This window comes from Hemiscyllium ocellatum, chromosome 2, assembly GCF_020745735.1.
Source record: "Hemiscyllium ocellatum isolate sHemOce1 chromosome 2, sHemOce1.pat.X.cur, whole genome shotgun sequence".
Classification (NCBI taxonomy): Eukaryota; Metazoa; Chordata; class Chondrichthyes; order Orectolobiformes; family Hemiscylliidae; genus Hemiscyllium; species Hemiscyllium ocellatum.
In genome coordinates, this window is record NC_083402.1 from 116,907,912 (window position 1) to 116,934,031 (window position 26,120).

Consider the following 26,120-nt stretch of genomic DNA (forward strand, 5'->3'; position numbering starts at 1 on the left):
CTGCTTTTTCTCTCCATAAAAATAACCAGAGGCCAGCATCCCAGCACCATGTGGGCAGTACATGACTCTGACCAGCCATCTTGGAGCTGGTCCTGAGAATAAGGAGACTGAGATTTCTGTTTATATCAGCCAGGAGTCCCTGATTGGGGTTGTTAACCTGGGCCAGTCAAGGATCTCCTAGGAAATGAGATCCATTCAACCCTCTTTCCAAACACTACATCACTATAACTATCTCCCCAAGAGTTGCAGTAAATAGGTATAAATAAAGCTACCTTTCTCTATCCAGGCAAAGGATCATGTGCAATGGCACAATGAACAGTATTCTCCCACCGTTCACTGCAATGGGGCATCATGAGCTTTGAGCGAGACTGGGATTTCCTTGCAAATTGGTAACAATTTTGGAAGTTCTTCTTAACCAGTGAAATGTAAAGATTAAGGAAGAAAGAAGGACAATGGAGATAGAAATAGTAAGTTAGAAGTAAGTCACATATAGAAAGATGATGGAAAAGTAGTCTAACCGTTAACATTTTGAAAAGTTTTTTAGGGACAATTGACTAACTTAAGGAATGAGACTCCACAGCTTGCTTTCATCAAATCCCTACAGTGTGGAAGCAGGCCATTGGCCCATCGAGTCCACAGTGACCCTCCTAAACCTTTTCTCTCTTCTCTCTCTTCTCTCTCTCCTCTCCCCATTACACTGTTGACTCGTGTCTGATTCTTGTCGAAATTTAACCAAAAACCTTGGTTCTGGAATCCTTGTGATTGTGAAACAATATTAATTTAAAAAAGCATCACCATTTCCAGGTGAATGAAAAATCTAAAACTAACATCAGCATTTTTTTTGCAGGGGAGTGTTTGAGATTTGTTTTTATGTGAAAATATCTCTCAAATCATCCCTGAATGGCCAAGCTCAAATATTATAATGCTTTTTTCTGAGCTCCCCACCCAAAGATATGTTAAACTCTAACTACCAGAGCAAATTCTTTAAAACAAACTAGCAGGTGGGGAGATGAAAGGGGAAGCATCCCACTTAATGCAGAGCTCGCACCAACCATAGGCTATTTACCTACCAGGTTCTTGAGTGGGTTTTGTTCAAAAATATTCTTTTATTCATTGAAATCTTTGGTGCACGTACAATTGATGTTGTTCAGATTTATACTGTTCTTACTTTCCAAGAACAAGTTGAGGCATTGATGTTCACAATTTTCTGTTGACCAACCATCTCCTTGGTATTTAGCTGAGGAGTCAGCAGGGCCCAATTACTGAATGGACCCCCACGCCCCACCCCATTATCCTTTGGCAAAGACCTTATATGGTGGTCTTTCCCTACCATGCCTTGGCGGCAGCTGCCCCAAGCTTTAGTACGTCCTTCAGCACATAGTCCTGGGCCTTGGAATGTGCCAGTCTGTAACACCACGTCGGGGTCAACTCACTCAGCTGAAAGGCCAGGTTTCGGGCAGACCAAAGAGCGTCCTTTAGAGTTCATGGTCCTCCAGGCACAGTTGATGTTCGTCTCGTTGTGCATCCCAGGGAGCAGAACATGGAGCACTGAGTCCTGCATCACAGTGCTGCTCGGGACGAACATCTACAAACATCACTGCATTCATCCTCATGTGAAAAAAAAATCCCATGCAAGGACTGCACAAAGCACTACATAGGACAAACAGGAAGACAGCTAACAACCCGCATCCATGAACACCAACTAGCCACGAAATGACACGACCAGCTATCCTTAGTAGCCATACACTCCGATGACAAACAACACGAATTCGATTGGGACAACACCACTATTATAGGGCAAGCCAAACAGAACAGCCAGGGAATTCCTAGAGGCATGGCACTCATCCACAAATTCTATCAACAGACACATCGACCTAGACCCTATATACTGGCCACTGCAGCGGACAGCAACTGACAACCGGAAGCGGCAGATTCAAACCACGATAAATGCTGGAGGAATCAGCACAGAAGCGCTTCACCGGAGGCTCCCAAGCACTGGGGATGCCACCTAGAAAGGGGACGAAACGTCTGCAACAAAAACTCCCAGCTCAGCAAACAGAACCACAACTAGTACTTGACAGTCTGCCCAGGGAACTGCTCAACAGGATCCACTTTCTCCTTTTCCCAAAAGGATCTCAAGGACATTACGTGCTGACCACTTCCTGATGGACTTGGTCAAAGGTGTTTTCCTTCATAAAATTCTCCCCGAAGGGCAGGTGATATGGAATGGTCCAGCCACTTGGAGCGTTCCACAGCAACGAGGCCAGGCCCATTCTTCGCAACACCCGGGACAGGTAGAGCCTCAGTACGTAGTGGCACTCTGTTTGCATATCGGGGATCCACGCACAGCTTGATGCAGCCGCACATAAAACAGCCATCAGGGTGAAGGTAGCGTTGGGTGTTTTTTTTTTTAACTCCTTTTTCTAGATCTTTATACACTGTATCTCTTTGATCTCCACACGAAGTGAAAGATTGCCACTGCAGTCAGCTGGGCTGAGGTTTGGGGAATATGCCAGACCTGCCCCACGTACAACACTGAGAGTACCTCACACCTGATTACTAAGTTTTTACCCGTGATGGAGAGCAACCAGTGCTCCCATCTGCCCAATTTCTGCCTCACCTTAGTGACACACACTCCTCCCAAGACTTGGTACACACCCCAGCCACTCTGAACCAAATACCCAGCACCTTCAGGTGGTCTGCCCTGACTGTGAAGGGGATAGAGGATTGGTCAGCCTAGTTTCCAAAGTGCATGGCCTCGCTCTTGCTCTTGCCTCAGTTTACCCTGGCCCCCGAGGCCTGCTGGAGTTGGTCACAGATGCACATGAGTCTGTGCACAGACAGCAAATCAGAGCAGAAAACAGCGATGTCATCCACGTACAGAGAGGCTTTAACATGTAGGCCCCTGCTGCCAGGAATAGTCACTCCTCTCAGGCTCACATCCTTCCTGATAGACTCGGCAAATGGCTCCATGCAGCACGCAAACAAGGCAGGAGAGAGTGGGCAGCCTTGCCTGACTCCCGCTCGGATCGGAAAGCTTTCCGATTCCGATCCATTGATTGATTGATTGAGACTGCGTTCACAATGGTGTAGAGCAGTCTGATCCAATTGCAGTTTCCCTCCCCAAAGCCCATTTTGGAGAGAACATCTCTCATGTATATGTGTGATTATTCATGAGTGGGTTTTAATTGTGTTTGCACGATCTTTTTCATATGGGCATGTTTTAAATGTCTCTGCTTTTTGCAGGCTGCACGACAAAAGGGAGCCTTTAGATTGTGTTGACAGTGACTCAGTAGAAGCCAAGTGGCAGCTGGTGTTCTCAAAGGTAGGTTGTTTGTTTCTGCAGTGGGAGGATGGAGAGCACAAGGCCTTCCCTTGGTAACCTTCCCAGCTGTCTCCATAGAAGGCAGTCATTTCTCCATGTATCATGCAGAACAGGTTCTGATTAACAATGCAATCGCTGTTGTGGTGCCGCACTCAATATTTCACCTACTGACCCACATCCATTTTGAAAGTAACTGAAGGTTGATAATTGAACAGAAATCATGAATCTGGCTCAGACGCCCTTCCTGACAATCTCCAAACAGCTCAGTTCTAATTTTAAGTGTGTGGCTTTGTTCAGAACTCATCCTGAAATAGCTTTGCTTTACCAAGTCTATAAACTTTAATCACCTTTTCTTTATTCTTTCATCACTGGCAACACCAGCATTTATTACCCATCTGTAATTGGCCTTTAGCTCTGTGGTTGCTCAGTCATCTGAGAGAGCAGTTTACCCCACATTATGGCATGGATCAGGAATCTCCTACAGGTGACAGTGTTTATTTCCTTTTCTAAAAGAGCATCAGGGAGTTAGCTCATTCACGGTGGCTCAGTGGTTAGCACTGCTGCCTCACAGCACCAGGTACCCAGGTTCAATTCCAGCCTTGGGTGACTGTGTGGAGTTTGCACATTCTCTGTGTGGGTTTCCTCCAGGTGCTCCAGTTTCCTCCCACAAGCCAAAGATGTGCAGGTCACAGGTGAATTGGCCATTCTAAATTGCATTAATCAGAGGATAATGGGTCTGGGTGGGTTACTCTTTGGAAGGTTGGTGTGGACTTGTTGGGCCGAAGGGCCTGTTTCCACACTGTAGGGAATCTATTCTTAAAATTAAATTGATTGTCGTGTGGCACCATTTACTGAGATCGTATAATTCCAAGTTAGTTAATCAATCTGCCAAGATGGGATTTGAACCCTTGTCTTGTGGCTTGAACCTGAGCCTCTGAACTACTGCTAGCACTCTACCCCAGCTCCGAATCACCTCAATTTCACCCGACCACCACTGCCACTACTCTGCAATCCCCCAGAACAAAGGTGAACTGACACAGCTTTTGAAGTTAATCATTAGTCATTAATATTACACCTATGGGCTGGAACAAAATGATTCTGCCCCAGCCCATTTACTTCCTCCTGCATTTCGATCGACAACGTGATAGCGTTCATTATGACACTGCATTACAACAAAAAAAGTTAATGTATGGTTGGTCTGTCCTCATCCCCGACACTCTTTATGCGCTCCCCGAATGCAAGCAAGTCCCTGATATCCCACCTTAGACCCAGAATTTGAAGCTATCTTCCAATGGAAATCTGAGGTGAGCAGTCCATCCATCAGATCTGCCCTTAGTCCAGGTATACTCTCCTAACATTTCTTTACGTGGCTCAGTGTCCTATCATGGCTGATAACATTTGGTTGCGGGGCATCTTTGAGACATTATTCTATGCTGAAGCTGTTATGTAAGTGCAGGTTTATTGAATGTTGATAACATTGTTCAGCAAGACCTTTTTTATCCCTCTGAAGCTCCTATCAAGCACCTTCACAAATTTTTAAAGTGAAGCCAATGTGTATGAGTTACTGATGTACAGAAAAGGAGGTTTTGTGAGGCTCTTGAACATTTTGCTTGTTTGTGGTAAGAGTTAATTGCAAATGTTATATCTAATTGAAACAGCTTTGAGTTTGCTATGTGGGTTCAAAGCTGCTTCATATGACATTGGTAGCTTTGCTTACTTGGCCTGGTCTTTGCCAGCAGCCAATCTGACCCAGAGCTTCCACTACCCACTCCAGGTTAAAATCAGGTCCTCGTGGTGTACATGCAACTTCATCTGAACATTTAAAGCAGACACTGTCAGATCATGAATCCCTGCATTTTAAATGGACAAATCAAGGTGGGAAAGGCTGGGTAATAAATCTGCCACTCCAACTTAACTACATCATCCTCAAACCCTCCCTGCCTCTGCCTACAATCTGTCTTACTGAGGGAAGGGGAGCTAAAATGCAACTCTTCAAACATTCACTCCAAGCGATATAGAAGCTGAGGGGATGCACTGCAAGATGTTCTGTGTAGCTGGGGGCTCAATGTAATTGATCCTTATTATGGTGTGCCAGGTAAGGGAGCTCCTTTAGCTGAGTTTTCAAATAAAGTACCATTGCAGACATCGGGGGCAGATCTAGGCTTGACCGAAATGCCCCATACCCCATTATGATCAGCTAGGATCCAACTGGGGTGACAAGTAAATAATGTTCACTGCGATGCTGGAAGAGTTCTGTGATGTTTCTCCAAGTTTTCTTTTTGCCAACTATCTTCAATCAGCATCCTTTGGTTACTGGTCGTTAATTCCTTTGGAAGCAGTTTCTCCCTATCAACTCTTCCACTTTTAACTTAAAACCTTATCTAATCTTTATTGGCCCGTTTTCCTCATCCAACTTGGTGCATAAAGGGGTTGTAGCTGAGATCATATAGCTTAGTACAGTGCAGGGATTAAATTTCTAACTGAATAGTGCAGGTTCATAGTGCTTTAAAAATGGAATCACAGGTCAGATAGCGAATAAGGCTTTTCTTTCTTGGTCAGTGCATTGAATATAGGAATTAGGTCATGTGGCCAAACAGGACATTGGTTAGGCCACTTTTAAAATACTTGTTCAATTCTGGTCTTTTTGCTATGGGAAGGATGTTGTGAAACTTGAAAGGGTTCAGAAAAGATTCATAAGGATGTTGCCAGGGTTGGACGGTTTGAGATACAGGGAGAGGCTGAACAGGCTGTGGCTGTTTTCCCTGGAGCATTGGAGGCTGAGGATTGACCTTTATAGACATTTATCAAATGATGAGGGGCATAGACAGGATAAATAGACACGGTATTTTCCCCGGGATGGGGAAGTCCAGAATGAGAAGGGAAAGATTTTTAAAATATATCAAGGGGCAACTTTTTCATGAAAGGGTGGTTGAGTGTATGGAATAACCTGCCAGAGGAAGTGGTGGAGACTGGTACGATTACAACATTTAAAAAGCGTCTGGATGGCTAAATGAATGAGATTTAGAAGGATATGGGCCAAATGCTGGCAAATGGGACTAGATTAATTTTAGGATCTCTGGTCGGCATGGATGAATTGAACTGAAGGGTCTGTTTCTGTGCTGTAAATCTCTAACTCTATTTAATCACTGACTTAGTCGCCTCTTAGATCATGTTACCACCAGATGGCAGCAGCGCCACAAGTTACTTAAACTGGCCAACAGTTGATAGGATTTGCGAGCAATAAATGCATATTTTGCCCTCCGGGCTCTCTTTAAAAATTCAGCTCTCATCAAAATGGTGCAATATTTGAACTGCAATGACTGGGAATTTCAAAAATCTCTGGGCTCACATCACTATCCCTCAATGTAAAGCTGAAATCACTTTGTTCCTTATCCATAATGCATGTTTTTTTTAATGTGAGAATCTTTATCTAAACAACATTTTGATACAATGGTTTGAGGCCTCTTCATAAATGGCCTTTATTGCTGTGACACGGCAGACTGGTGTAAGCAAATAGAGCTCAAAGTACGGAGTGCCGATCATTTTAAGAAAAAGTGCAAAATGTCTTTACCACAACGAAACCTTTAATATTTAGCAGTTTCATAGTTCAAGCATCCATTTGCAAAGAATTTACAAATATTGCCTTATCAAATATTTTGATTTCCAGCCTGGGCTTGGACTCAGTTTCACTGAACATTCTCGCTTTCCAACAGTTCAGTTCAAAAGTACTTTAATTGCTGGAAAAAAAGCTTTGGGACATTGAGGTCATGAAAGGCAGCAGATGAATGAAGCCTTTCTTTTCAAAATATCATCAACAGGGTTCTTTGGGGAGTTTCACATTTAGATCGGGTTATACAGTGTTGTGGAAGGATAACCCAATACTCAGAATTACAGGAGACGCAGGAAATCTTTCACTAAATTAGCTTTTATTTGCAAATAAAAGTTTGTGACAATTAGAAAATGGATTCCTGACTGCCCCTAACTCTTGGTGCCACTACTTTTTATGCTTTACTAGTTCCTGTGCTTATATGATAACAAGCTAGTATGATTGGTTATGCTTTGTATTTCTAAACTAGTCATCCTCTGCTTCTGACACTTAACCTATCACATTACACCACTATCATCTTGAGCATTAGCTCATCTATCAGTGATTTAACTAGCTTATCATAGTATGCTACCATTATCTGTTGTTGGACCCCTGTAACAATCCTGTGCATGCTAAGTTAACTACATAACTGCCAAATTTACTTGCTATTGTGGAATATATGGAAGTTAATGTTGGAAGTGCTCACAGATTTGACTTGCAAGAAATCCAGAATAATTAAGCTTACACCCACAGAATCTTTTCTGATCATCTGAGGATGACGATGGGCCACATCCTTAGAGGTTTCACCTCAAATGGCAAGATGTTTCAGTGCTTCCTCAACACTCCATGGAGTGTCAGCCCAGACTCTGTGCTGGTGCCCGAGTGGGATACTAGAACTGAAAACTGCTTCACTCCGTGACAAGAGTGAGGGGCCATGGATCTGCTGGCAATGTTCAAAGTTAATGTCCACCCGTTCAATATTTAGTGAGGATCTGATTTTTTTTAATATATAAACAAGGCATGCTGTTATTTTTCTAAAAGTTTGAAACTTAGTTTTGCTCACTTATTGAAGGCTGCAGGGCCCTGTTACACCCCTAACTAAACCATTGTATCAAGGTATTGTTGACATGGACATGTTCCTGACATTCAGAATACCCTGCATTATGCAGAAGGAATAAAACACTTTTAGCTTTATGCCAAAGGTATGGAGATATCCTGTTCCCAGTGAACATGGTTCAAATATTCTAACACTTCTGCTTGAATGCTGAAAACTTACTCAAATATTTAAATTATATTCTGTATAATTTGATTAGATTCCCTACAGAATGGAAACCTGCCCCTTTGGCCCAACAAGTCCACATCGACCCTCCAAAGTTTGCCCAAGTCTACTTAAAGACGGTGAATATGGAGCTGTTCTTTGAGGTCACTCAAAATCTATTTTGAACCGAGATAACAAGTATGAAAGTCAGTGAATCAGTGGTTCAACTTTACATAACCTGGGCAGGAGTTTTTCAACTGTTCTATGTCAGGAAGGTACTAATTAAAGCTGGAAGCTCTGCCAAACCAAACCTGGGGGTGGAAATAATTCAAGCAACACGAGCTTGGTAATAAGGGGAAATTTGTAAACTGAAGTGGATCTCCAAATGGTTCACACTGGCTCCCAATTCCGCGACCATATTCGGGTGATTTGAACAAAGCTGCCACATTTGCATCAGGCAGCAGAGAATCTACATTAGAAAACTCCACAGTTTCTAACCAGTCTTGAAGTAAAAGGCTAAATCACAAGCTTTTCCTTGACTGAAACTGTCTTGTTCGATTTAAAATGGCTAGGAGATTGAAGGCTGAAAGTTGAGATAAAGGGAGTGTGCTCTGATGGTATGGGGCAGGTGATCTATCCTGGAGGATTGTCCTGGCCTCCCGGGTTCTCATTGCATACTTGACATTGACTTCAGTGTGACTGAAAGGCCATTCGGCCCAAGCCATACAGGCCCCCTCCTCCCAACTTCATCCAACCCTATTAGCTTCTAGTCTTTTCTCCCTCATCCGAAGCTTGCTGTAAATCCATGTTGTTCTTTTTCTCCACGTGTTCCTAAGCCGTGGGAGTTCCTGACAGGACCAGCATTTACTGTTCATCTGCACGTGCCTTTTAAAAAATGTGGTGATGAACCACTTTTCTTCAACTACTGCACTCCTTGTGACGGGAGGTAGTCACACTGTTTTATTTTCTTCTGTCACAATTGTAACAGGATTGAGTGGTTTATCAGGCCATTTCAGAACAGAGTGAAGAGTCCAGACACACTACTGTAGATCCAAGGGTGACACTTAGGTCCCACCAGAGCACGTTCCCTTTATTGAGAGTGTGGCAGATTTCCTCTGTTGAATGCATTTTGGTGGTTTCATCATAATTATCAAATTGACTAGCATTTACATTCCAGATTTATTAACTTGGTTGAAACTCCTCTGGCATGGAATAATTAAAACTCCTGTGCTCTCACCAATCCAGACTGCTGGATTACTAGTCCTAAATAGCGCACAAGCAACACCTTTTTTTATTCTAGCCTTGCCAACTTTGGATCCCTCTGTGTTAACATCAGTGACCTGAAGGAAGGAAAAGGGTTTTGCATCCAAATTTCCAAGTGACTCTTGGAGGCTGGAATAAATCCATAAGGTCCCAAGATAACAAAAAGGAGGATAGGTGGCCATTTGGCCCCTCCAACCTATTCACTGCTGATTTTACTATGACCTCCATTACCCTGATTCACAACTACCTTGTAAGTTGAAAAGCTGTCTAAATTGTCCTTAAATATTTAATAGGCCGGTCTCCACAGAATTTCAAAGAAACTCAAAAGTTCTGAGAGAAGGAATTCCACATCTGTGTTTTAATGGAAGACCCTTGTTTTAAACTGTTCCCCACTGTCAGACTATACAAGTCACAGGTCATAAAGCATAAAAACAGGCCATTCAACTTGTCTTTGATGACCAGGCATCCCATTTACTAACATTTGGCCTCCATGCCACTAAATAATTCCTAGTCAAATACCTATCTCGGTGCCTTTAAATACTTTAATTGTACCCACCTCCACCACTATTTCCCATAGCTTGTTCAACACACGCACTACCCTCTGTGTGAAAACATTATCCCTCATGTCCTTTTTTGAGTTTTTCCCCTCTGACAGCAAGTGTATGCCCTCTAGGTTTGGACTCTCTCTCTCCTTCCCCACCATATTCTGGAATGCCCATTACTTAACTGGATGTGCAGCTCCAACAACAGTCAGTTTGACACCGTCCAGAACAAAGTCAGAGTTTCTTCCACAAAGGGGAACTTCATTGCAGTTTTTGCCTCTCAAGCCCCTCCCTGTTCATTATACCTCCCATTTAATTGTATAGATGAGATACTAGGGACTGTGAAGAAGCAAAACAACTCAGATCATTTTGTATACAAATCGCTAAAATCTGGGTAGATGTACAAATAGTAAAACTAATGCAATATTGATCAGCAGGATCTGAAACTGAGAGAAGTGATGTCTGATTTTTATTGTGCTCAGTTTCAGGATCTGTTCCTCAGAATCACAGAATTAAGTGTTGCAGTGCAGAAGGTGGCCATTTAGCCCATTCTATCTGGAATGGATCTCTGAAATGAGTATCATGAGTTAGTGTCAGTCTCTTCCCCTGCATATTGTTCCTATTTTAAATAATCATGCAAAGCCCTAACAAATGCCTCAAGGAACCCGCTGCCACCACATTTCCAGGCAATACATTCCAGACCTGAACCATCTGTGCAGGGAAAAATATTCTCATTTGCTTCTTTTGTAAATCACTTTAAACCTGTGTGCTCATAAATCCAATTGCTTTTGAGTGACAACAATTTCTCACTATTTCCTATCCTGACCCCTTGACTTCGAACAGATCTCTTCTCTGCCTCTCTCCAAAGAGAACACAGTCTCAAACTCTCCAATCTATCCCAATAACTATAAAGTTTACCTGCAGGGATTGGAATGTCCAAAACTAAACAATATTCTTGTTGAGGCCTTGAGAGGGTGTCTTATACAAGTTCAGCATCACCTCTTGCTCTTGTACTGTACGTCCATTTTAAAAAAAAAAGCTAAGGACACTGTTTGCTTTATTAACTGTTCTGTCCTGCCACATGATCTATATGGGTTTACCCAGGTCCCTCTTCCTGTACCCCCTATAGATTTGTGCACCTTTTATTTTAAATCACCTAAATATGTTCTTTACTACCAAAACACATCACCTCTCTTCTCTGCATTGAACTTCACCTGCTACGTATCTGCCCTCCCTACCAATTTATGTCCTTTTCAAAACCTCAGCATCAATGCCTCAGCCTTAGATAAGTTACAATATAAGTTCATTTTAAAAAAAAACCTGGTTAAAATGTTTTAAAAACAAAAGTTGTGCAATTTGTACTCCTGTGTGCTTGGCAGGTTAAGTGGCAATGTAACAGAGGTCCTTCATAGTTTCTCTATATCTCAAATTAGTTTTAACACTATTTGCTCTTGGGCAAATGGAATCTGGAACAAGAGGGCATAATCTTAGTGAGGGCTCAGTGCTTTGTGCAGAGAAATTTAAGAAGCATTTCTTCACAGTGTAGTGAATTTGAAGCTCATTCTGCCAAAAGTCTGGACGGTTGGGAGCAATTGAAATTTCCAATACAACTGACCTCGCTGAAGACTTATTGTGTAAAGCTAACAAGGTTCATGGAGTAAAGTGTGGATGGAGTCAGCTTAGATTGGCAACTACCTAATTGGTCTGAAATGCTAGTCACTTTCCATGTGAGGAATTGGCAGATGTGATGAATTAATGTTGTCGGGTGTGATATTTAAATTAAATGGGCATGAGGATCCTGTGGTAATCTGTTTAAAATGAAGATGAGAGTCTAAACTGTCACAATCCATGGCCACATTCAAAACTGAGTAGAAGATTCTGCAGGAGAAACAAAATCAAAGCCCTGTCACCTGCATCAATACATACATATATTATGTCAAAGGCAGCATTTGTTGCCACTCCCTGGAATGGTTTGTGGTGAGATGCCATCTTTGAACTGCTGCTGCTGTTTGTCTAGTACAGCTGCACCCACAGTGCTATATGGATGGAAATTTTGGGATTTTAACCCAGTGACTATGATGGAATGGCAATTCTGTTCCCAGACAGGATGGTATGTTTCTTGGAATGGAGCTTGCAGGTTGTGCCACCCGACATGCACACGGTGTACATTGTCCTTTTCAGGCAGGACAGCGTGGATTTAGAAGCTACTGTTGTTGCAATGCATTCTGCATATAGTATACTATGTGACATGATTAGACCATAAGACACAGGACTGGAAGGAAGGCCATTCGGCCCATCGAGTCCACTCCACCATTCGATTGCCACAACTTTAGCAAGCATTGTAATGTTTTTGATAACTATTAGGATCTAACTGATTCTAATTTAGAGACTGAATAGTCAACCCATGATCTCCTGAGTATCAACGAACCAGAATTTGCCAAACGAAGACAGCACTATATCTGATTATGGTACAGATTTTCCAAACCAGCAGAATTGGTGTTAATGATGGGCATACCCAACAAAGAACATATTGTGCTCCATTCTTGCAAAGCACATCAGTAGAAATGTAAATTGATGAAGTCTGTAGAGCTGTCCAATAAGCACATGTCCGAAGCATGTTTGTAATGTTAGATACTTTAAACAGCATTAGGTAATCAGCTGGAGTATTGTGTACAATTCTGGTCACCACAATATAGGATAGGCTCCAGAAGGCTAGGGACTTTAGCTTTGTGGAGAAAATTCTTCTGAAAGCGAGAATGTCTGACAGAATTAAGAGGAGTTTCAATTCATGAAAGAGTGAGAAAGAAGAACTTTCCAACGGTGACCAAAGGACAATGACTTGAGGCCATTGGAACAGATGGGAAATAAGAATTTTTATTTTACACAGTCAATTCTCATAACCTGGAGTGCACGGCCTCAAGATGACTAAACAGATTCAATAAGATCCAAAAGGTAATGGGATAACTACTTAAAAAGGAATTAATTTGGAGTGTTAGAGCAGGAGATGACAAGTGGAATGAATTGGATGGCTCATTCATATTGCCAGCAAAAGTGCCAAGGGTAGAATGGCATTCACACGATTTCATTAAAAGTTTGTCTATGCTGAAGTCTGGGTTAGGCCGGCTCCAATCAAGGTGAGATGGAGCCTTTACAGCCAGATGAGCAAGGAAACTGAATTTGAACTAGCTCAGAATTCAAAAGTCAATGTCTAGTCCATTGTACAAGCCCATTTCTTAATGAATGCTCACGTCTGTACAGCAGATCTATGGCTGTGATCTCCCATACAGTTCCTGACATGTACAGGGGCAGACCATGTGGTGTTAATGGGAGGGGCAGTTCAATCCTTTCTTTGAAGGGAGAAAGGAAATGAAAGAAGATAGAATCACAGCTATTATAAATCTAGCCAAAGTTAATCTGCACCTTATTCAGTTTATTGACACCATCCACTATTAGTGTGGAAACTTACAGGGCATGTTTGGAGTAGCATAGTCATGGAACATCATTTAGTCTAACTAGAAATTGTTCATTGCATGTTAGCAACTAGTTATGTTACATTAATAGGATAAATATTTGGTCAGGAGACTTGAAGTTCTGGAAATAAATTACTCCTGGGATCTTAATCCATTCTGTCCACAAGTGCACATGGTACCTTTCAGTGGTGGTGCTTATAGCACTTCCCAGCATTAACCCGCATCCCCTATATATGTCAGACACAAACAACTGAGGAGCTGTTCACCCACCTCACTTCCTGATTGGCCACTTGAATAGTCATTCTGGCAATGACTCAACTGGTAACCAGCGTTACATTTGTTTCACTGCTCTTCCTGCCGATCTTCCACACCCAATTACGCTGTTTTCACTTTAAACAATTTTGTTATTTCATAAGTTCATTCAGCTTTTCAGGAGGTTGATATTCAATGTGTTGATTATCTCCATTTCAAAAGGTTTCCCATATCTATTATCTTTTATACTTTGTCCTTCGTTCTGAATGTCCCAGTTAAAGAATACAGTTTTGCCTGATCTACAATATCAATTCCATGAAGCATCTCAAGCATTGCAAGTAGATAGTGTCTTAACACAAGCGGATACAGGCCTTGCCTTCCTGTCCTCATATTTTCACACTAGGTAAAAATAGCCAATGATCGAGTGGTTATTCACAGCCTTAGCCAGTCAGCTAGTATCCACCTCAATACATGGCAATTGTACAGAGTTTTCTAAATGTGCCCTTGCCAATGTCTTGTACAGCTGTAACAGGATGCCCCAACTCCTGTACTCCATGCTCTGACTAAATGCTGCCTTCAATACTCAATCTACCTGTGACACCACTTTCAAGAAACTATGTACCTGCACCTCCTAGGTTTCTCTGATAACACTCCCCAGGGCCCAACCATTGACTGTCAGTCCTGTCCTTGTTTGCCTTATCAACACGCAACAGCTTGCATTTGTCTAAACTAAACTCCATCTGCCACTCCACGGTCCACTCGAGCAGTTGATCAAGATCTTATTGTATCCCTAGATAACCACCTTCATTGTCCACTATACGAGCAATTTTGGTGTCATCTGCGCACTTACTAGGCAAAAGTGAGGACTGCAGATGCTGGAATCCAGAGTGTAGATTAAAGTAGGGCTGGAAAAGCACTGCAGGTCAGGTGGCTTCCAAGGAGCAGGAAAGTTGACGTTTCGGGCAAAAGCCCTTCATCAGGAGCACTTACTAACAATGCCTCCTATATTATCATCCAAACCGTTTATATAAATGATGAACAACAGTGGACCTAGTACTGATCCTTGCCTCGTGACCAACAGTGTGCCACAGTCTCAACAACAACCCTTTACCACCCCACTCTTTTTTAAACCATGAAGCCAATTTATTATCAAATGGGCTAGCTTTCCCTGAATCTCTCGTGATTTAAACTAACTAACTAGTCTACTATGTGAAATCTTGTGAAGGCCTTGCTAAAGTCAATATCTATAACTCTACATTAATCCATCTTCTTGGTCACTTTTTTTTTAAAAAAACACTCAATCAAGTTTGAGTCAACATTTCCCACACACTAAGGCACACTGACTATCTGTAATCAGTCTTTGCGTTTCCAAATGCATGTAAGCCTTGTCCATCAAAATCCCCTCCAACTTCCCCACCATTGATTTTAGGCTCACTGGTCTGTAGTTGTCCTTGCCATTATTTATTAAAGACTGCACCACCTTAGCCACTCTCCTGTCTTCTGGCACCTCATTCATAGCTATTGATGATACACATATCTCTGTTGGGACTCTGTAACTTATTCCCTGGCTTCTCACAATGTCCTGGGATACACTTAATCAGGTTCCAAGGATTTATCTACCTTTTGTGTTTTTAAGACCCCTTCTGTAATGTGAACTCTTTTCAAGACATCACTATATTTCTTTCCCCGAGTTCCCTAGCTTCCATGTTTTCTCCACAGTAAATGCTGGCATGAAATATTCATTTGAATCTTACCCATGTCCTGTGGTTTCCTACATGGTTTGCCCCATTGATCTTTCAGGGACCCTATTCTCTCTCCAGTTACTCCTTTACCCTTGGATTTTCCCCTAACCTTACCTGCTAAAGCTATCTCATATGCCCTTTCTCCCTCATGATTTCCCTGTTAAGTGTACTCGTACACCCCGATACCCCTCGAGGGAGTCACTTGAGACCAGTTGTCTATATCTGACATGTGCCTCCTTTTTCCTGACCAGAGTCTCTTTGTATCTCTAGTCATCCAGCAGAGGGTCTCCTCTGCCTTGGGCAAATCAATAATATAATTACAGCCATATGCCCACATAATTTGTCCCATGTGTAAATCACGTAGCTTTCGCAAAACTGGGCATTACAGCAGTGTGTTCAATTCGTTTTGTTAGTGGCTATGAGTCCCCTAACACACCTAGAGCTCTTTCAGCTTCCTCCTTGGGTAGTTCATCTTGACCATGATGCATAATTGCTCCCGTTGACACAAACACCCTTGTGCAAGAAAAACCTGATGAAATCCAACAATCTTTTAAAAACATACTAAAATGCAGTATACACTTAATTAAATCCTGCTGCATTCTGATCACCTTTTCAGTGTTGCGTGAGTCAGATGTTTCCAAACAGTTTATTTTAAAATATATTCCAGTAAAGTATGCTTTGCTCTTTAGACAAAACCAGATAAGCTGCAGGCTTCACTGGATTTGGAAACACCCTGAGCCAATTATGACTTGACTACGTGTCCTGCACATGCATATTAATCCATTTACAGCAGAAGCTTTCAATTATAAGTCGCTCGCAATTTTTCTCAAAACCCCTCCCATCTTAATTCATTGATATAAAAACAAAATCAATGGCTGATGCTTGACATTTCAGGAAGCATTGAAGGACATGAGAAATAGGAAGGAAAATAAGCCATTCCAGCCTGCTCCACCATCCTATCCATTGTCACATCTGATCTTCCACATATACGACAATTTCCTGCCCATTCCTTACGATCCCTACAATACTTCCAATATCCAAATATATCTAATATACTTTCTTGTATATATTCAGTGACTTAGATCCAGAGCATTCTGGTGAGGAGACTGCCAAAGATTCACAAATATTTGATGGAAAAAAATTCTCAACCCCTCAGTCTAGAATAGCAGATTCCTTATTCTGAAACAAAGTCCTGGCTTCTACATCAAAGTATTTCATTTGATGTACGGGCATTGGGAACATTCTCCCTGGTCAATGCCCTGACAGCCATTCTGACAAAACAATTTGAAAGGTTAACCATTTCTCTCTTTAAGCTGTTTCCTGGCCTGTGGAGTACTTCCAGAATCATCTGCTTGTATTCCATGATTTGCATTTGCTTGACTCACTCATGGTGAGTCACGCATTTCCAGCTGTTCTGAAGCAGAACATGAAAGAGACAGCCAGACCATTTAAAGAATCCTACATGCATGGTATCACCCCCTTACCTCTACAAATATGAAGCATGGAATAATGGAGTAACTCCTCTGAATATTGCTTGTTTCTGTAGCCATTCTGATTCATCAGATCACGCTTGGGAGAGAGAGAGGAGTTTGAGTCTTTCACACCTGCAAATCAATGACATTTTAATTACATATTTAAACTGAGTGAGTGCTCACTCAAACCAGAATAGTACTCTCTACGATAGTAAATTCTGCTTTTAGCTTTTATACTGCATCAAATAACACTATCTCAAGCACAGAAACTGGCTATTCTGCTCAATTATCCCATGTTTTCTCTGTATTTGGGTGGCTGGCTCAATGGTTAGCACTGCTGCTTCACAGTGCCAGGAAACTGGGGTCAATTCCACCCTGGAGCAACTGTCTGTTGGTACTTGTATAAACTTCCCAAATCTGTGTGGGTTTCATCCATGTGCTCAGATTCCCTCCCATTGTCCAAATTGTGTAGGTTCGGTGGATTGGCTATGCTAAATTGCCCACTATGTCCAGGGATGTGCAGGTTAGATGGATTAGCTGTGTGAAATGCAGGGATAGGATGAAGAGTCTGGTTGGGATGATCTTCAGAGGGTTGGTGTGGATTTGATTGGCTGAATGATCTAAATCCACACTATATTCTATGGTTTTGGAAGAGTCTCCTCCCACCTTGTCTGTGGTGCACTGGATAGCACACTTTGCAGGACTTAAGCACAAATATTAAGGCTTGCACATCATTACGGAGGGAATGCTGTATTATCAGCAATGCTGACTTTCAAGTGAGATTTTAAACTAGAGTCTCTTCTACCCCCTCAGCCAGATGTAAAAGATCCCACAGCACTGTTTTGAAGGAGGGTAGGAAAGTTACCCCAATGCCCTTGGCCAATATTTATTGCTCAATCAATGGCATTAAAACAGATTATTTATTCATGATCACATTGCTGTTTGGACCTTTTTGCATGCAAATTGGTTGTCGTATATGCTAAATTGTGACAGTAGTGACACAAAGTATTTCATTTGATAAACGGTGCTTTGGAACCTCCTGTGGTCATGAAGTATACAATAAGAAGGCAGTCTTCTCCTTTCATTCCATTGACGTAGTCTTCAATTCCTTACTCTTTCATGGGTTTACCTGGCTTTTCTGTTATAAACGCATTATGTCAGTCTCCTGTTAATATGCAGTTTTCTCAATAAATGTAACGTAAGGTAAACTGATCCATCTTTTATAAAATTAAAAAAATTTAAATGCTAGTATCTTCGTATCTTCTTGTAAGAGTTTAAAATAGCTATAAAGGGATACTCATTTCTGCATATTTCTAGAGTTTAACTGAAGTTGCTATGACTTGCACAAATTCTGATTTCTTGGTTTTCATCACTGATCCATTCACTGCCTCTGGAAAAAGGGCACAATTGAATGTTGAGTCACATTCTTATACATCACTGAGATGTTATCATAAAATTAATGTGGATGATTGCTCCTTTAATGACTAGCAAACCATTGCCTGTTTTGTTTCCCATAATTAATAACTTAGGAAAGCACATGGACAGCTTCTGCATGGTTTAAAAACCATGTGTTTCTTTTCATTAGCAATGCATTTATTTCAAAGGAAACTAAGTATTCTCTCTCAATTTTAAAAATATAAATTACCCCTAATTATTTTGAGCTATTTTCATCCATTGGATAAATTTAGTAAAACACAAGATACGATTGGAGAACACTAATTTATCTGTTTTATTCTTGGTTCTGCTTACCTAGAAAAATGGCAAAATAAGGAATGCCCATCTTTTAAAAGATGTTTCAAACATCTTGCTTCTGTTCATAGACTTGTTTTCCAACTGTTGACAATTACCTCAAACTAAAACCCAAAGAAGTGTAAATAATGGGAGCAGGGAAATTTGTTAAACACATGGAATTCTTGAAGTTAATTAAAAGCAAACTTAAGGCTACAGTGCCTAAAATGCTACAGTAATCCAAAAAATGACTGACTTTTTGACAGTTCATATTCTTCCCTCACGCTTAAGTTGGATTTTAAAGTTGCCAGGTCCAATATACCAGGGCATGTTGCATTTGAACAGTAAATTCCTGTACTAATACTCCATGCATACTTAGTGCTAATTTATTTAAAGAAGACATTTATTGCCTGTTTGTCTCCTTGAGCAGATGAATGTGTTTGAATAAAATCAGTAGTAAATACTTGTGGCCCAATTTGTGCATTGACAACCAGAATTAATGCATCTATTGACTTAGAAAAACAAACTTTTAAAAAAAATGTTGCGTAAATTTCTTCTAATAAATGCCTTCCAACCTATAATGGTCAATTTTGAAATGCCAGCTAGTTCATCGTCCAAATGAAATCTCACGTTCTGGCATCACTTAATATAAAGTGGTCCGTGCAGGGGCAGGTACACGTTTCCTTGAATCCTTATTTTTCGGAAGAGGAAAAAATGTAGGTCAACTATAGTCACGCATGTAATTCCCCTACTATCGCCGAACTAAAGGGGCCCAAATCACAAAGCTATAATATGAATGGATCACTGAGGAGGAGTTCTCCAGTAATTGGGTGTGCAGGTAAAATCCAGGCTTTGCACACGATTCACGCTACACCGATCTAATACAGCATTGTCAGTTCTCTTCAACCGAGAGGACATAGTGAGGATATCCCAGAACACACGATTATTTCTACACAAGTGAAGAGGAGATCTCTTTGTGAGAACAAACAGCCGCCCACTATCCAAAGACTATTCTCTCTATTTGATTCTAACTGCAATGTAGTCACACACAAAATAACACTGACTGAAGGTCTGTAACCTTCAAGTTCATTTCAGGCAAAAACACAAGTCAGACGGAAAGTTTCTACAGATATAAAGGGAAGATTCTGAACTGATTCCCTGTTGAGAGGGAGAGTATGTTGTCCCTCATCGCTTTGACAACAAAAGCAGGTTTTGTAAAAATGGTCCCAATCAAACAATGCAAGGTCCAGGGACCTCGAGAGAGCTAAATGTGAAAACACACTAAAACCATAAAGAAACTGCAAAATAATAAGACTGCTAATTTAATCCGAGGAAATAAAATGCCTTTTGTCCGTACTAATATTAAATGAATTGTTAGGGTAGTACAAAACGCACAATCTACCGTCATTGTCTCGAACAATAGGTGACAATCCCCGTTAAAATAGTGAATCTGCTGATTCCACAAGGTTGGATTACTCAACACAAAACGAAACAAAGACTTTGTCCAGCATTTGAGATTTGAGCAAGGAGGAACTGCTTCTATGGACTGTTGCTGAGTCAATGTAGCTCTGCTGTGAGAATGTCTGGTCCTTACAAACAAAAGAAGCGACAGACGGAGAGAGCGAGGAAATGAGCTGGATCTTACTCCTTACCTGTGCTATTGCCACTCGTCGACCAGCCCTGTTTCGCCTCACCGAACGCACCATCAGGACAAACGCCACAGCGAGCGGGGTAAGAGCTTCCTGCACTCCGCTGCCTTACTCCCTCCAGCAGCTCATCCTCACTCCTCGGTGATTACCCGAACACAGCGACACCATCCCACAGAACTGCCCCTCTGCTGCCACCCCTCGCCATTCACGTCTCATTTCCTGTTTGGAGGGGTTTTAAAGGAGGCGGGATCACCAGCCAGTCAAGTCACAGAAGTTGCTTTAAACGGAATCTGCTTTCCTGTGCCCACACGTGTGCACAGACACAGGCGGTACAACAGATGATGTGCTCTCAGAAACATAACACGTTCAATCAGGAGTCCTCCCTCCCTCATACACAACTGCTCTCTCTCGCACACAAACTTGAGTGTTTTAAAATAAAACTCAATGAAGTCTAATGTGTGAAATGGCCTTTGATCTTAAACTGACAATTTAATTTAGGGATTTCAGTTTCTTTGGGAGGCGCTCGTGTGATGTCTCGCCCCCTGGGCCAGTATGTCTGGGTTCAAGTCCTGGTATAACGCTGCTTTAGACCTGAAAAAGGGTCATACCTGAGAGATCGATTTCTCCACCTCCTGGTGCTGCCTGGCTTGCTGTGTTCTCCCAGCCTCCTGCCTGTCTACTTTGGATTTCAGCATCTGCAGGGGTTTTTTTTTTGTCTTTAACTGGGTTCAAGTCCTGCCTGCTCTGGAGGTGTGACCTACGGCTTTCTGAACTTTTCTTATTCATGTGTACACGCAAGAACATGTGGCGGCTCTGCAGCATTTTCCCCGAGTCTTATTCACCATTCAGTTGGACAAGTTTGATGTATACTAACTCCATTGATACTCCAGTCTATTACCGTTGAGTTAAAAACCACACCATACCAGGTTATAGTCAAACAGGTTTATTTGGAACTACTAGCTTTCAGGGTGCTGCTCCTTCGTCAGGCAACTAGTGGGGCAGGATGATAGGACACAGAATTTATAGTAAAAGATGCAACTTTTGGGCGGCATGGTGGCACAGTGGTTAGCACTGCTGCCTCACAGAACCTGAGACCCGGGTTCAATTCCCGCCTCAGGCGACTGACTGTGTGGAGTTTGCACGTTCTCCCCGTGTCTGCGTGGGTTTCCTCCCACAGTCCAAAGATGTGCAGGTCAGGTGAATTGGCCATGCTAAATTGCCCGTAGTGTTAGGTAAGGGGTAAATGGAGGGGTATGGGTGGGTTGCGCTTCGGCGGGTCGGTGTGGACTTGTTGGGCCGAAGGGCCTGTTTCCACACTAAGTAATCTAATCTAACAGGATATATTGAACAAACCCAGATTGCTGTTAATTCTTTCATCTTTTAGAACATGTTGCAGGCATCGATTCATTAATATGTAAATCCCAAATGTCTTTCAAGTCGCACTCCTGAGAACTTAAAGTTTTACTTTTTTTAAAACCATGATACCTCTACTCAGACAATGCATTAAAGGTGTGAGGTTAGAGTCTGTTTGTAATCCAGCCTTGAGTCAGATTGGTTCTACTTCCAAAGTAGGAATTTATAAAATGTTATATGGACTGACTGCATGCAGATTGTGTGCGTTTTTTAGACAAAATAGAACATGTCTGCAAATGCAAAATCACTGATAGACGTGTGTGTGGGGGGAGGAGGGTGGGGGAAGAGTGTGTGATCCTGCCCCACTGGTTGAAGAAGCAAGCGATCTGAAAGCTAGTACTTCCAAATAAACTTGGTGGATTATAACCTGGTGTTATGTTTAACTTTGTCCACACCCATCCAACACTGGCTCCTCCACTTCATATTACCCTAAAGACAGAGCTCAAGTGGGTCAGAATCAAGGAAAGGTTAGATTCCCATGGAGTGGAAACAGGCCCTTCGGCCCAACAAGTCCAAACCGACCCTCCGAACAGCAACCCACCCATTGTGACTAATGCACCTAAAACTATGGGCAATTTTAGCATGGCCAATTCACATGACCTGCACATGTTTGGACTGGGAAGAAACCAGAGCATCTGGAGGAAACCCACCCAGACACTGGGAGAGTGTGCAAGCTCCACACAGACAGCCATCCGAGGCTGGAATCAAACCTGGGACCCTGGTGCTGTGAGGCAGCAGTGCTAACCACTGAGCCACCATGCTGTCCATAGGTGAACAGTCTCTAGGCATTTAGTCATGTCCTTGTGTAGGTTGGTGCTCATTTTCCTCTTTGTCCTGGATTATTTTATTTTCTCAAATGAACTATAGATATACAAGCTGTTGGAGTGTGCAAGCCTCATCAAATTGAAAACTGAAAAACGACACTGCCAAAACAATGGCCAAGAATTTGACCAGGCCCATCTCCAGAGAGCATCACAATTGAATTTTTCTCTGTAACTTCCAGTATCTATTACTTTTTGTGCCAAAAGTTGCTTGAAATGTGATCTGATAATGACATAGCAAGGGGAATGCAGCACCTATAATCTACTGAATATCTGGTCCAAGAGCGTACCTCAATTTAATTGGGGAACAGAAGGAACTCTATAGCCCCCTGAGCTCACTTCGACATTCAGTGAGACTATGGCTGATCTGTGACTAAGCTCCATATGCCCACTTTCATCTGTGTCTCTTTGACAAATAAACTATCTGCACTTCAGTTTTGAAAATTGGCACATGATCTAGCATGAATCGCCATTTAATAAATTAAAGCTCCAAACTTCTGCCAGTCTTTGAAGAACGGCTTTCTAGTTTCGCTGTCTGTCTGGTTCTAATTTTTTGGTTAGTCTTTCTTATCTTTGCCTTCTCTAAATTGAAGAATCTATAATGGAAATGACAGAAAAGGAAATAAAACAAGTTGGATTAAAATTGGGCACAGACTGAAAAGAGGAACAGAATGGATTTTACAAGGCATTGGAGACAAAATGAATAATTACGAAAAGTCATGAATCCGAAATGTGCAAGTTCGGTGAATTGCCTCTCGTGTCCTGGGATGTGAAGGTTAGGTGGATTACGCGTGGGAAATGCAAGTTTACAGGGATAGGGTATGGGGGTTGGTTTTGGATGGGATGCTCTTCAGAGGATTGGTGTGGACGGGATGAGCCAAATGGCGTGCTTCCACAAAGTAGGGATTCTATCATTCTATGAATTTCAGTATTGTTTTAATAATGCACAATTACAAGTTCAGTTATAGTTATTCCCCTTCTGGGTCGACAAGCTTTCATGACGTTGCAGGACTGTAAGTGATGGAATTGTTGGGTTTCTTGCACTGAGGTACTAGCCCTAAATGGCTGTAGTGGAATTCATACTTGGCTATTGCACAGATGCAGCAACTTATTGAAATAGACATAGCTGGTGATGATGAGCTCTGTTTTACATGGGGATTATATTGCATGGACAGCACAGAAACAAAGCAATTGGCCCATTGGTTCATATCAGTGTTTTTGCCTTACTCAAACCTCTAATCCTTCCTTGACTAATTTCATCAGTTTTTACCCTTGATCCTTCTCCTATATCTGGTTTTTGAGGTTAATTGTGGATTTAGCACAAATTACCCAGCAACTTGTGGTAATTCACAATGTCTCTTCCTTATTCAAAGTTATGGAATAATCGTGAACACAATGAATGCATTAATTTTTCATCAGTTCTTGGATCATTGGCTTGTTTCATATTTACAGATGGTCCATCTGCCAGGCAATACCAACATTTTCTATCCTTATCTCAACTATCCACCACATGGAAATATTGTTTAGTTTAATAACATTGTTTTTCCCTGAATGGTGTAGCTTGCAGAGAGCCAATTTCCCTCAGTGCTTTAAGGACGAGAACATTTGGAGATCTACAAGTTCAGGAATTTGTGAACCTCCATCTACTGGTGATGTGTAGCTGAAGGAAATATTCACTGGGTATCACCAAGGAAGAGGTCACGTGAATACACAATGATGGTGATGCAAAGGTAAAGAGCAAATGCCATATATCTTTTCAAATGGGGTGTTTGTGAAGGGTCCTTGGAGCTAAATGCACAGAACCATGAACTAATTAATTTGTTTGCCAGATAATCAAAGCCCAGCATTTCGAGGGCTTTAAGCCTGAAGTTAGAAATGGAAAATGGGAAATATGACTGTTGGAATAGGAGGGTTGGGAGTTTGCCATTGGAAACAATGGAAGGTAAAATATCAGGAAAGAATAGGCCAGATGTGAAAAGGATTAGATAGACAGGAAACATTAGAACCTAACTAGAGAGAACTGACAGTGGTACAGAATTCCTGAGAAAGTGAGAGATGCCTATGTCTCATTATGAAATGGAATGACCAACAGAAAACTTTTTAATACCTTGTGGTTATGTTCCATGTTACCTTTTCCCACCATACAACTATTTTTTCCATGGGAAGAACTTAATAGCTAGTTAGACAAGCAAACGTAACCTCCAAGGGGGACAATCTTGGCCTTTATAGTTAAGCTAAGATGTGGTCATCTTAGTTTATTTTTCTAACTTAGCAACTACCATCCGCATGAGAGCAATCCTTTTAAGGTAGAGTATAACTCCTGTTACACACACAAGCTGTGTATTATTTTTGCATATCTCAAAGGTGTAAAGCAATCACTGAAACATATAGTCAAAGAGTGAAAATTGGCTGCCATGTTTCCTTCATTTAAAACTGACTTCATTCCAAAAGAGCTTCTTCAAGCTATACTACAAATTGTCTCTCTATAATGGAGAGTAAAAGCCAAGATTCTTCACAGGCTGGTGAAATACCTTCCTTTCCTCATTTATTTTCATGGCAAAATGCAGTGCAATATCCTGAAGTCATGAAAAGACTGTCTGTCTTTCCATTTAATACATGGTCCTCCAATTGATTTTCCTAATTAATAGAACTCTTCCAGTTCTTGACTAGGCTGCTCCAATATATCACAGCAGGGAAGATGATCGTGAACCTGTGAAAATAAAATATCTCAATCTGCTAGATTTGAAACCTTTCCATGTAATATTTTGTTTTGGCAAGTGCAGAACTAGGAATGAAAGCACAAAAATGACTATGGTGAAATCACTAGGGCCACCAAATCTATTTCTCTTTTTTTAACAACAGTTTATCTCTCCTGCACTGATCTGTACAAATAGACTTCACTGAAAACATACAGACCATGTCTGTAGTGTTTGTTGCAAATGTTCTAAAGTAATTAAAACAAACACAAATCCATTCCTATCCTTTATCTATTAAATTCCATCAAAAAGGTTTCACTTACACATATTTAAAAATAGATCGAACGTTTCAACAGAGGGAGTATTTGCATGTGCATTTTTCATCACAATTTCTCAGCATGAATCTGGTAGTGGTGAGAAGAAAAGTGAAAAGAAAATTAATTGCTGGGAAGCACTTAGATTTGAAATAGGTAACAATGTCAACCATTATTTTAAATTAGGAATTCAATGACATTGGTTAGGATTATATTCACTGAGGTTTAGAAGAATGAGTGGAAGACCTGTGTGTCGATTTATATGAATGCCATCCCTGATGCCATGCATCAACTTGTGATTGACAGGGCCTCTAGGGTATTGGCAATGTGAAATCAGATGCAAGGACAGCCCTAGGTCATTAATACGCATCATATGGAAGCTGCCTAGATCTATCTTTGTGTTGTGCTGCTTTATTTTTCCCCAAATGTGCATTTTACTCCAAATTTGAGCACAAAAGAAAAAATTCCAAAGAATTTAAATTCTAATCAGGGGAGGTAGTGGTGTAATGGAGATGTCACATGACTTAATTCAAAATGGTAGGATGATGCTTTGGGAAACATGGGTTTACATTCTCATCAAGGCACACAG

The 26,120-nt window shown here is 41.5% G+C and overlaps 1 protein-coding gene across 3 annotated transcripts in view; it reads right to left on the bottom strand.

Annotated features, from left to right (window-relative positions):
- plppr1 (phospholipid phosphatase related 1) overlaps positions 1-20,490 on the bottom strand; it is a 118,058-nt gene extending 97,568 nt beyond the window's left edge. For all 3 annotated transcript variants that reach the window (XM_060845657.1, XM_060845660.1, XM_060845658.1), the window contains exons 1-2: positions 20,291-20,490; positions 16,923-17,042 (exon numbers count right to left, since the gene is read on the bottom strand). In XM_060845657.1, the coding sequence (XP_060701640.1) occupies positions 16,923-16,988 (66 nt within the window). In that variant the 5' untranslated portion in view covers positions 16,989-17,042; positions 20,291-20,490. The remainder of the gene's footprint in view (positions 1-16,922; positions 17,043-20,290) is intronic.
- Positions 20,491-26,120: the final 5,630 nt, after the last annotated feature.